Genomic DNA, 12,566 nt, shown 5'->3' with positions numbered 1-12,566 from the left:
GGACAGGTGGTACTGAATGGGACAGGTGGTACTGAATGGGACAGGCGGAACTGACCGGGGACAGGAGGAACTGATTGGGACAGGCGGAGGCGGAACTGAACGGGACGGGAGGAACTGAACGGGACGGGAGGAACTGAACGGGACGGGCGGAACTGAACGGGACGGGCGGAACTGAACGGTCTGAATGAGCCCTGCCACATAATGCGACAGATATTTTCCCACCAACAATATGGCGCCGGCTCCTGCTGGCGACGCACGCACCGTCACGTATGACGCGCCCAGGCCTCCTGCACGACGTAACCCCGCCCGGACAAGCTCCTCCTCCGGGCCGGAGCGGGCGGCTCTGTCTCTTCCTGCTGCCGCTGTGTGGGTGAGGTTCTCGCTGTCCGGGGCTTCGCTCTTCCTCGTTCTCCTCGTCCGTTATCGCCGCCTTCGCCTCCATTTTCCCGGAGTCTTCTTCCTCCCGAGCCCCGCGCCGTGATTATTATGCACAAGGAGCACCTGGCCCAGGATGAGAACAGTAACCCGCGGGAGGGCCCAGTGAGCCGGAGGAAGGAGCGCCTGAGCCCCAGCGAGCACGACATGAACCAGCTGAACCGCAGCCGCCCCAAGACAGGTGAGCGGGGGGAGACGCGGGAAGAGGGGAGGCGTGCACACGGGGGGGGGTACACTGCTCCTGTACACAGGGGAGGGGGGGGGTACACTGCCCCTGTACACAGGGGAGAGGGGGGGGGATACACTGCCCCTGTACACAGGGGAGAGGGGGGGGGATACACTGCCCCTGTACACAGGGGAGAGGGGGGGGGATACACTGCCCCTGTACACAGGGGAGAGGGGGGGGGGATACACTGCCCCTGTACACAGGGGAGAGGGGGGGGGGGATACACTGCCCCTGTACACAGGGGAGAGGGGGGGGGGACACACTGCCCCTGTACACAGGGGAGAGGGGGGGGGGATACACTGCCCCTGTACACAGGGGAGAGGGGGGGGGGGATACACTGCCCCTGTACACAGGGGAGAGGGGGGGGGGATACACTGCCCCTGTACACAGGGGAGAGGGGGGGGGGATACACTGCCCCTGTACACAGGGGAGAGGGGGGGGGGATACACTGCCCCTGTACACAGGGGAGAGGGGGGGGGGATACACTGCCCCTGTACACAGGGGAGAGGGGGGGGGGATACACTGCCCCTGTACACAGGGGAGAGGGGGGGGGATACACTGCCCCTGTACACAGGGGAGAGGGGGGGGGGATACACTGCCCCTGTACACAGGGGAGAGGGGGGGGGATACACTGCCCCTGTACACAGGGGAGAGGGGGGGGGGATACACTGCCCCTGTACACAGGGGAGAGGGGGGGGGGATACTCTGCCCCTGTACACAGGGGAGAGGGGGGGGATACACTGCCCCTGTACACAGGGGAGAGGGGGGGGGATACTCTGCCCCTGTACACAGGGGAGAGGGGGGGGGATACACTGCCCCTGTACACAGGGGAGAGGGGGGGGGATACACTGCCCCTGTACACAGGGGAGAGGGGGGGGGATACACTGCCCCTGTACACAGGGGAGAGGGGGGGGGATACACTGCCCCTGTACACAGGGGAGAGGGGGGGGGGATACACTGCCCCTGTACACAGGGGAGAGGGGGGGGGATACACTGCCCCTGTACACAGGGGAGAGGGGGGGGGATACACTGCCCCTGTACACAGGGGAGAGGGGGGGGGATACACTGCCCCTGTACACAGGGGAGAGGGGGGGGGATACACTGCCCCTGTACACAGGGGAGAGGGGGGGGGATACACTGCCCCTGTACACAGGGGAGAGGGGGGGGGGATACACTGCCCCTGTACACAGGGGAGAGGGGGGGGGATACACTGCCCCTGTACACAGGGGAGAGGGGGGGGGATACACTGCCCCTGTACACAGGGGAGAGGGGGGGGGATACACTGCCCCTGTACACAGGGGAGAGGGGGGGGGATACACTGCCCCTGTACACAGGGGAGAGGGGGGGGGATACACTGCCCCTGTACACAGGGGAGAGGGGGGGGGATACACTGCCCCTGTACACAGGGGAGAGGGGGGGGGATACACTGCCCCTGTACACAGGGGAGAGGGGGGGGGATACACTGCCCCTGTACACAGGGGAGAGGGGGGGGGATACACTGCCCCTGTACACAGGGGAGAGGGGGGGGGATACACTGCCCCTGTACACAGGGAGAGGGGGGGGGGATACACTGCCCCTGTACACAGGGGAGAGGGGGGGGGGATACACTGCCCCTGTACACAGGGGAGAGGGGGGGGGGATACACTGCCCCTGTACACAGGGGAGAGGGGGGGGGGATACACTGCCCCTGTACACAGGGGAGAGGGGGGGGGGATACACTGCCCCTGTACACAGGGGAGAGGGGGGGGGGATACACTGCCCCTGTACACAGGGGAGAGGGGGGGGGGATACACTGCCCCTGTACACAGGGGAGAGGGGGGGGGGGATACACTGCCCCTGTACACAGGGGAGAGGGGGGGGGGATACACTGCCCCTGTACACAGGGGAGAGGGGGGGGGGATACACTGCCCCTGTACACAGGGGAGAGGGGGGGGGGATACACTGCCCCTGTACACAGGGGAGAGGGGGGGGGATACACTGCCCCTGTACACAGGGGAGAGGGGGGGGGGATACACTGCCCCTGTACACAGGGGAGAGGGGGGGGGGATACACTGCCCCTGTACACAGGGGAGAGGGGGGGGGGATACACTGCCCCTGTACACAGGGGAGAGGGGGGGGGGATACACTGCCCCTGTACACAGGGGAGAGGGGGGGGGGATACACTGCCCCTGTACACAGGGGAGAGGGGGGGGGGATACACTGCCCCTGTACACAGGGGAGAGGGGGGGGGGATACACTGCCCCTGTACACAGGGGAGAGGGGGGGGGGATACACTGCCCCTGTACACAGGGGAGAGGGGGGGGGGATACACTGCCCCTGTACACAGGGGAGAGGGGGGGGGGATACACTGCCCCTGTACACAGGGGAGAGGGGGGGGGGATACACTGCCCCTGTACACAGGGGAGAGGGGGGGGGGATACACTGCCCCTGTACACAGGGGAGAGGGGGGGGGGATACACTGCCCCTGTACACAGGGGAGAGGGGGGGGGGGATACACTGCCCCTGTACACAGGGGAGAGGGGGGGGGGGATACACTGCCCCTGTACACAGGGGAGAGGGGGGGGGGATACACTGCCCCTGTACACAGGGGAGAGGGGGGGGGGATACACTGCCCCTGTACACAGGGGAGAGGGGGGGGGGGATACACTGCCCCTGTACACAGGGGAGAGGGGGGGGGGATACACTGCCCCTGTACACAGGGGAGAGGGGGGGGGGATACACTGCCCCTGTACACAGGGGAGAGGGGGGGGGGATACACTGCCCCTGTACACAGGGGAGAGGGGGGGGGGGATACACTGCCCCTGTACACAGGGGAGAGGGGGGGGGGATACACTGCCCCTGTACACAGGGGAGAGGGGGGGGGGATACACTGCCCCTGTACACAGGGGAGAGGGGGGGGGGATACACTGCCCCTGTACACAGGGGAGAGGGGGGGGGGATACACTGCCCCTGTACACAGGGGAGAGGGGGGGGGGATACACTGCCCCTGTACACAGGGGAGAGGGGGGGGGGATACACTGCCCCTGTACACAGGGGAGAGGGGGGGGGGATACACTGCCCCTGTACACAGGGGAGAGGGGGGGGGGATACACTGCCCCTGTACACAGGGGAGAGGGGGGGGGGATACACTGCCCCTGTACACAGGGGAGAGGGGGGGGGGATACACTGCCCCTGTACACAGGGGAGAGGGGGGGGGGATACACTGCCCCTGTACACAGGGGAGAGGGGGGGGGGATACACTGCCCCTGTACACAGGGGAGAGGGGGGGGGGATACACTGCCCCTGTACACAGGGGAGAGGGGGGGGGGATACACTGCCCCTGTACACAGGGGAGAGGGGGGGGGGATACACTGCCCCTGTACACAGGGGAGAGGGGGGGGGGATACACTGCCCCTGTACACAGGGGAGAGGGGGGGGGGATACACTGCCCCTGTACACAGGGGAGAGGGGGGGGGGATACACTGCCCCTGTACACAGGGGAGAGGGGGGGGGGATACACTGCCCCTGTACACAGGGGAGAGGGGGGGGGGATACACTGCCCCTGTACACAGGGGAGAGGGGGGGGGGATACACTGCCCCTGTACACAGGGGAGAGGGGGGGGGGATACACTGCCCCTGTACACAGGGGAGAGGGGGGGGATACACTGCCCCTGTACACAGGGGAGAGGGGGGGGATACACTGCCCCTGTACACAGGGGAGAGGGGGGGGTAGACGCTGCCCCATATACCGAGGGGGGGGGGGGTAGACGCTGCCCCATATACCGAAGGGGGGGGGGGGATAGGTGCTGCCCCCTATATTGAAGGGGGGGGGATAGGTGCTGCTCCCTATATTGAGGGGGGGGATAGGTGCTGCCCCCTATATTGAAGGGGGGGGGGGGATAGGTGCTGCTCCCTATATTGAGGGGGGGGATAGGTGCTGCTCCCTATATTGAAGGGGGGGGGGATAGGTGCTGCTCCCTATATTGAAGGGGGGGGGGATAGGTGCTGCTCCCTATATTGAAGGGGGGGGGGGGGATAGGTGCTGCTCCCTATATTGAAGGGGGGGGGGGGATAGGTGCTGCTCCATTTATTGAAGGGGGGGGGGATAGGTGCTGCTCCCTATATTGAAGGGGGGGGGATAGGTGCTGCTCCCTATATTGAAGGGGGGGGGTAGTTGCTGCTCCCTATATTGAAGGGGGGGGGATAGTTGCTGCTCCCTATATTGAAGGGGGGGGATAGTTGCTGCTCCCTATATTGAAGGGGGGGGGGATAGTTGCTGCTCCCTATATTGAAGGGGGGGGATAGTTGCTGCTCCCTATATTGAAGGGGGGGGATAGGTGCTGCTCCCTATATTGAAGGGGGGGGGGATAGGTGCTGCTCCTTATATCCTATATCTTGGTGCGGTGATGTTTCCTCCCCCCACTCCGTATTTTGGGCATCAGCTGCCCCCTGTGCTCTTGGGTAACGTATGGTTCTGCAGCTTCCGGGGTGGAGCTGAGCGCAGCCGGCGGAGTCTGCACAGCGTGGGGTTACACAACGTACTGTGCGGGAGTACAGCCCCCAACCGGAGGGGGGACCCCAGGGAATCCCACCCGTCTGAGGAAGTACCCCTGCACCCCAGGGAATCTCCTCCCACCCCAGGGAATCCCACCCGTCTGAGGAAGTACCCCTGCACCCCAGGGAATCTCCCCCACCCCAGGGAATCCCACCTGTCTGAGGAAGTACCCCTGCACCCCAGGGAATCCCACCAGTCTGAGGAAGTACCCCTGCACCCCAGGGAATCTCCCCCACCCCAGGGAATCCCACCTGTCTGAGGAAGTACCCCTGCACCCCAGGGAATCCCACCAGTCTGAGGAAGTACCCCTGCACCCCAGGGAATCCCACCAGTCTGAGGAAGTACCCCTGCACCCCAGGGAATCTCCCCCACCCCAGGGAATCCCACCTGTCTGAGGAAGTACCCCCGCACCCCAGGGAATCTCCCCCACCCCAGGGAATCCCACCCGTCTGAGGAAGTACCCCCGCACCCCAGGGAATCTCCCCCACCCCAGGGAATCCCACCTGTCTGAGGAAGTACCCCTGCACCCCAGGGAATCTCCCCCATCCCAGGGAATCCCACCCGTCTGAGGAAGTACCCCCGCACCCCAGGGAATCTCCCCCACCCCAGGGAATCCCACCCGTCTGAGGAAGTACCCCCCCACCCCAGGGAATCTCCCCCCACCCCAGGGAATCCCACCCGTCTGAGGAAGTACCCCCCCACCCCAGGGAATCTCCCCCACCCCAGGGAATCCCACCAGTCTGAGGAAGTACCCCCCGCACCCCAGGGAATCTCCCCCACCCCAGGGAATCCCACCCGTCTGAGGAAGTACCCCCCCACCCCAGGGAATCTCCCCCACCCCAGGGAATCCCACCAGTCTGAGGAAGTACCCTGCACCCCAGGGAATCTCCCCCACCCCAGGGAATCCCACCAGTCTGAGGAAGTACCCCTGCACCCCAGGGAATCTCCCCCCACCCCAGGGAATCCCACCCATCTGAGGAAGTACCCCTGCACCCCAGGGAATCTCCCCCCCCCCCCCCCCTCCCACGCCTACACCCCAGGGAATCCCACCCGTCTGAGGCAATACCCCTGCACCCCAGGGACTCCCACCCATCTATGGAAGTACCCCTGCACCCCAGGGAATCTTCCCCCACCCCAGGGAATCTTCCCCCACCCCAGGGAATCTTCCCCCACCCCAGGGAATCTTCCCCCACCCCAGGGAATCTTCCCCCACCCCAGGGAATCTTCCCCCACCCCAGGGAATCTTCCCCCACCCCAGGGAATCTCCCCCCCCCCCCCCCCCCCCACCCCCGAGGAATACCACCCGTCTGAGGCAGTACCCCTGCACCCCAGGGAGTCCCCCCAGAACAAGCCTGTGCTGCAGCTTTGTTACACTGTGTCAGTCTGGAGTTAGGTGACATAACATGGATACGTTGTATCAATCCCGCGGCTGTGATGAGTCTTGTTCGGTGGTCTTCATTCAGGGCCCCCCACTCTAGTGAACACTTAATAGTGACTGGGGGTCAGCTGTGTATAATGCCCCCCGCTGTCCTGTATTCAGGGGTCTCTATTAATTTTCTTCTCTTCCGTTTCAGGCTCCTGGGACTCGAACGGCTTTGGTCCGGAGATCGAGGCTTTGGCCGGCCGCACCGAGGAGAGCGTCCCCCTCAGCCCCTCCAACTCCCTGAACCTCCGTCACCTGCGAGGCTGCGAGAAAGACTCCTCCGGCCGAGGGCTCCAGAGACCACCACCCCCGTCCCAGTACCACCCCAATTACTACCCCACACACCACCATCACCACCACCGCACTTCTTATTCCGGACACCGCAAAGGCTACTGGGACTATGAGAGCCAATACCGGGATGGAAAACGTAAAGCGTGGGTGCCCCGGCCCGGAGGGGGGCCCCACACCCAACGCCCCAGGAACCGCGAAGCCTTAAACTCCACAGAGACCCCCTGTGCGGATATGAGGCCTGAGCAGACGGCCGGGGACAAAAGCAAAAGCGTGTCTCGCCAGCCCTCTCCCCCGGCGGAGAAGGAGGCGGCCGCAGACAGCTGGCTGCTCTTCAAGCCGCTGCCCGTCTTTCCTGTCGACAGCAGCAGCGCCAGGACGCTGCCAAAAATCAGCTACGCCAGCAAGGTGAAGGAGAACCTGGACGGCAAAGGACTGGTGCCCAGCTCTGCCCTCCGCACCTCAACTACCCTCCCCAACTGCCTGCTGAACGCTGCACAGGGCGACGCCGCCGCGCTGCACGCCGGCTCCCTGTCCTCCTCCTCCTGCTCCTCCCTCTCCTCCTCCCCACCGTCCCCCGTCAGCCAGGAGAACCTGGGGGCCATTTTCCAGAACGAGTGGGGGTTATCCTTTATTAATGAACCCGGAGCCGGTCAGGCGGTGCCGCCCGAGGCGAGGGAGCTGCAAGAGGGGACCCCCGGAGGGGTGGAAGGCGGCGGCGGTGACCCGGACAAAGCCCCTCCGGTGACGGCTCTGGTGCGTCTGTCCCATGGCTTCTATATAGAAGGAGCCGACCCCGAGGTGACCACCATGGAGAATCCGAAAGACTGGGAAGCCATGGTCACCTACAGCCTGCAAGGTGAGCGCTGCAAACTAGTGCGAGGGGGACCGGACGCTGCGTGTGGGGGGCGCGCGGGCTTCAGACCACCGAGAGTCTCCGCTCCAGGCCAGCTGCGGATATATTCATCCTGACAACCAGTATGGCTGCATTGTGCTCTCGAAGTTGTCAGCCACCATTCCCACACCCCTAGTTCGGGGGCATCTACCCCTGATGTGGTGGCAGCCATTGTTCCTGTACAGTCCTGTCTGCACCGCTGCTGTTCTGTTACAGTGTGTCAGTGCAGCTCCTTACATTGTGCTGTGACTTTATCGCTTTCTGTTCAGGTTTTCACGTTTTTTTCCATTTTTTTTGTTTCCTCCCCAGAATGGACTCGTGTCTGGACCTTACACAAGAAAGGTAAGAGGATGGGGGTGGTAGTGCTGAGAGTCGTCCACGTCGCTCCTTCGGGTCCGCCAGTGATGGCCGCCTCGGTGTATGGGGTCTGCCTTGTGTTAGGATCTCTGCTCGGCTTTCAGCGATACTCGGAGCTGAGGGTTTGTTGCAATGTATCCAGCCCATACATTCTTCTATGTAACCAGTGCTGATACATTGTAACAAACCTTCATTTATTTGGACTTTACAAAGGCATTTGATCCTGTGCCACATAATAGCCGTATAATGAAGCTCCAGAAGACGCGACCGGGCGAAACTATAAGCAGATGGGTGAGGGATTGGCTAAAAGATAAGAAAGTCATAAATGGTCCATTCTCTAAATGGGCTATAGTCAGCAGTGGGCACCGCAGGGGTCTGTACTGGGAGCGACTGGGACTGCAAGGGTCTGTGCTGGGAGCAGTGGGGACCGCAGGGATCTGTACTGGGAGCAGTGGGGAACACAGGGATCTGTGCTGGGAGCAGTGGGGACCGCAGGGATCTGTACTGGGAGCAGTGGGGAACACAGGGATCTGTGCTGGGAGCAGTGGGGGCCGCGGGGATCTGTACTGGGAGCAGTGGGGGCCGCGGGGATCTGTACTGGGAGCAGTGGGGGACCGCAGGGATCTGTACTGGGAGCAGTGGGACCGCAGGGATCTGTACTGGGAGCAGTGGGGACCGCAGGGATCTGTACTGGGAGCAGTGAGGAACACAGGGATCTGTACTGGGAGCAGTGGGGACCGCAGGGATCTGTACTGGGAGCAGTGGGGACCGCAGGGATCTGTACTGGGAGCAGTGGGGACCGCAGGGATCTGTACTGGGAGCAGTGGGGACCGCAGGGATCTGTACTGGGAGCAGTGGGGACCGCAGGGATCTGTACTGGGAGCAGTGAGGAACACAGGGATCTGTACTGGGAGCAGTGGGGACCGCAGGGATCTGTACTGGGAGCAGTGGGGACCGCAGGGATCTGTACTGGGAGCAGTGGGGACCGCGGGGATCTGTGCTGGGAGCAGTGGGGACCGCAGGGATCTGTACTGGGAGCAGTGGGGACCGCAGGGATCTGTACTGGGAGCAGTGAGGAACACAGGGATCTGTACTGGGAGCAGTGGGGGCCGCAGGGATCTGTGCTAGGAGCAGTGGGGGCCGCAGGGATCTGTACTGGTAGCAGTGGGGGCCGCAGGGATCTGTGCTGGTAGCAGTGGGGGCCGCAGGGATCTGTGCTGGTAGCAGTGGGGGCCGCAGGGATCTGTGCTGGTAGCAGTGGGGGCCGCAGGGATCTGTGCTGGTAGCAGTGGGGGCCGCAGGGATCTGTGCTGGTAGCAGTGGGGGCCGCAGGGATCTGTGCTGGTAGCAGTGGGGGCCGCAGGGATCTGTGCTGGTAGCAGTGGGGGCCGCAGGGATCTGTGCTGGGAGCAGTGGGGGCCGCAGGGATCTGTGCTGGGAGCAGTGGGGGCCGCAGGGATCTGTGCTAGGACCGATTCTGTTTAATCTCTTTATTAATAACCTTGTGGATGGGAATGATAGGAAAGTGTCAGTCTTTGCTGATGACACCAAACTATGTAGGATATTAAAAACTGACCTTGATACAATATTACAGAAGGATCTGGATAAGAGGTCAGAATGGGCAGACACTGGACACAGGAGATGTAATGTGATAAATGTGGAGTAATGCCCCGAGGACGGAGTCATCCTATAACTGTGTATACATTACATGGAAGTAACCTCCGGACTACAGAACACAAAGAGCGGGGGATTCTGGGTACAAGCAGCCGAGCAGCAGCATCAATGTCAGGCAGCAGCTGCTAAAGCAAACAAGATTCTAGGGTGTATAAAAAGAGAGATTAGATCCCGGGATCCCAGCGTATTGTTCCCCCTCTATAAATCACTTGTAAGGCCACATCTGGAATATGGGATCCAGTTTTGAGTTAGTCAGTTCAAAGTCAGCAACTAAAATATTACAAGGAGTGGAGGCCCGCCCGTGTGGTGGGGAGTGGTGGAGGCCCGCCCGTGTGGTGGGGAGTGGTGGAGGCCCGCCCGTGTGGTGGGGAGTGGTGGAGGCCCGCCCGTGTGATGGGGGGTGGTGGAGGCCCGCCCGTGTGGTGGGGGGTGGTGGAGGCCCGCCCGTGTGGTGGGAGTGGTGGAGGCCCGCCCGTGTGGTGGGGAGTGGTGGAGGCCCGCCCGTGTGGTGGGGAGTGGTGGAGGCCCGCCCGTGTGGTGGGGAGTGGTGGAGGCCCGCCCGTGTGGTGGGGGGTGGTGGAGGCCCGCCCGTGTGGTGGGGGGTGGTGGAGGCCCGCCCGTGTGGTGGGGGGTGGTGGAGGCCCGCCCGTGGGGTGGGGGGTGGTGGAGGCCCGCCCGTGGGGTGGGGGGTGGTGGAGGCCCGCCCGTGGGGTGGGGGGTGGTGGAGGCCCGCCCGTGGGGTGGGGGGTGGTGGAGGCCCGCCCGTGGGGTGGGGGGTGGTGGAGGCCCGCCCGTGGGGTGGGGGGTGGTGGAGGCCCGCCCGTGGGGTGGGGGGTGGTGGAAGCCCGCCCGTGGGGTGGGGGGTGGTGGAGGCCCGCCCGTGGGGTGGGGGGTGGTGGAGGCCCGCCCGTGGGGTGGGGGGTGGTGGAGGCCCGCCCGTGTGGTGAGGAGGAATAAGCCATCTCAGAGGAGATCTCATATGTATAAATACATGTGTGGTCCATATAAAGGACGGCGCAGGACTTATTTCTTCCACAGACAATACTAAGGACCAGGGGCAGTCACTGCGGGGGAAGAAAAGCGATTCCGGCAGCTACATAGGAAGGGTTCTTTACAGTTAGAGCAGTCAGACTGTGGAATGCGACCACAAGAGGCAGTAATGACCGACACTATAACAGCTTTATATCGGGCGGAGGATTCCTCCGTGCACAACATTGGGCATTAATAATGATTTAGTGACACAATGTATGATTGGTGGAGGAGGGTGATGTTGACGGACCGGGGGCTTTTTTCGGTCACTGACTGTTCCTCTTCTCTTTCAGATCCCTCCCGTGTAGTTGTATATGCAGAAACCATGGACGGCAAAGGTTAATGCACAGAGCGGAGCCCCCCCAGCCCCTGTATCCGGAGCGATGGCCCGTCCCTCCAGCCCCCCCCCCCCCCCCCCCCAAAAAAAAAACACCTTCCCCACGCAACACTCAGTCCGCAGAGCGGCATCCCAGACGCGCCAAGGATACCGCGCCCCACGAGAGACTGCTTTATACCCACCTCTGTGACCTCCGGGCTGGAAGGGGTTAAGGTGGCACTTCCTGGAGAATCTTTTTAGTTTGTATTTTTTTGTTGCCCCCCCCCACCTTAGTGTCCAGTCAGATGGAGAGTCCTGGATGTTCCCGCAGAGGGGGGGCCCGGTTGCCTCCTGCGTTCTCTGGCCTCAGCCACGCTCTGCTGTGGGCGCAGGCGGCGCGCTCGCTCAGAATCCCGCTTCCTCTCCAGACTCCGCTTCGACATTTTTATCTTTTAGATCCTTTTTATGCTTTATTACCTTCCCTCCCACAAATGAAGGTCGAGCGCCTCCTCCTGCAGCTCCGAGGCACCGAGGCGAGGGTCCGAGGCACCGACTCTCCACCAAGAAAGACGCTCACTAGATTGACTTTTTTTTTTTCCCCTGACTCGCTAAGCACCTTCATCTTCATCATCTTAATCTTCTTTCTTTTAAACAGTTTTCTGCATCTTATTTTAACCCTTTTCACGCTAAGTTGTGGCTGAGGCACTAAAACCCAAACTGGCCATTAGTTAAAAGCCAGATCTGGGGGATATTGTCATTAAAATCTGTTTTATTACCCTCCTGCCGCTGGACCCTGTGTTATTCCCCCAGATGGGATCAGGATGCGCCGCACATCCCCTACATGGACAAACTGCACATAGTCTTCAATGCATATCATTATTGGGGTCACTGGATGTATTACATGCACTGAGCTATCCCAGAATCCTTATACTGTATACAGGGAGCTCCCCCTAGTGGTGGCTGCAGACAGGATCTTATCATGTATCTCTGTATACAGGGAGCTCCCCCTAGTGGTGGCTGCAGACAGGATCTTATCATGTATCTCTATACAGGGAGCTCCCCCTAGTGGTGGCTGCAGACAGGATCTTATCATGTATCTCTGTATACAGGGAGCTCCCCCTAGTGGTGGCTGCAGACAGGATCTAATCATGTATCTCTGTATACAGGGAGCTCCCCCTAGTGGTGGCTGCAGACAGGATCTTATCATGTATCTCTGTATACAGGGAGCTCCCCCTAGTGGTGGCTGCAGACAGGATCTTATCATGTATCTCTGTATACAGGGAGCTCCCCCTAGTGGTGGCTGCAGACAGGATCTTATCATGTATCTCTGTATACAGGGAGCTCCCCCTAGTGGTGGCTGCAGACAGGATCTTATCATGTATCTCTGTA

General features: G+C 62.1%; 1 protein-coding gene across 1 annotated transcript; it reads left to right on the top strand.

The window, feature by feature from the left end:
- Nucleotides 1-310: 310 nt before the first annotated feature.
- Nucleotides 311-11,959, top strand: LOC142245665 (uncharacterized). Its single transcript, XM_075318572.1, has 4 exons — nucleotides 311-616; nucleotides 6,770-7,765; nucleotides 8,111-8,143; nucleotides 11,155-11,959. The coding sequence occupies exons 1-4, from the start codon at nucleotides 487-489 to the stop codon at nucleotides 11,202-11,204; spliced, it is 1,209 nt and encodes a 402-aa protein (XP_075174687.1). The 5' UTR covers nucleotides 311-486; the 3' UTR covers nucleotides 11,205-11,959.
- The last annotated feature ends 607 nt before the right edge of the window (nucleotides 11,960-12,566 follow it).

Source organism: Anomaloglossus baeobatrachus, chromosome 7 (genome assembly GCF_048569485.1).
Source record: "Anomaloglossus baeobatrachus isolate aAnoBae1 chromosome 7, aAnoBae1.hap1, whole genome shotgun sequence".
Classification (NCBI taxonomy): Eukaryota; Metazoa; Chordata; class Amphibia; order Anura; family Aromobatidae; genus Anomaloglossus; species Anomaloglossus baeobatrachus.
The sequence above is the reverse complement of the archived record's forward strand: the minus strand, read 5'-3'. Positions and strand labels throughout refer to the sequence as shown.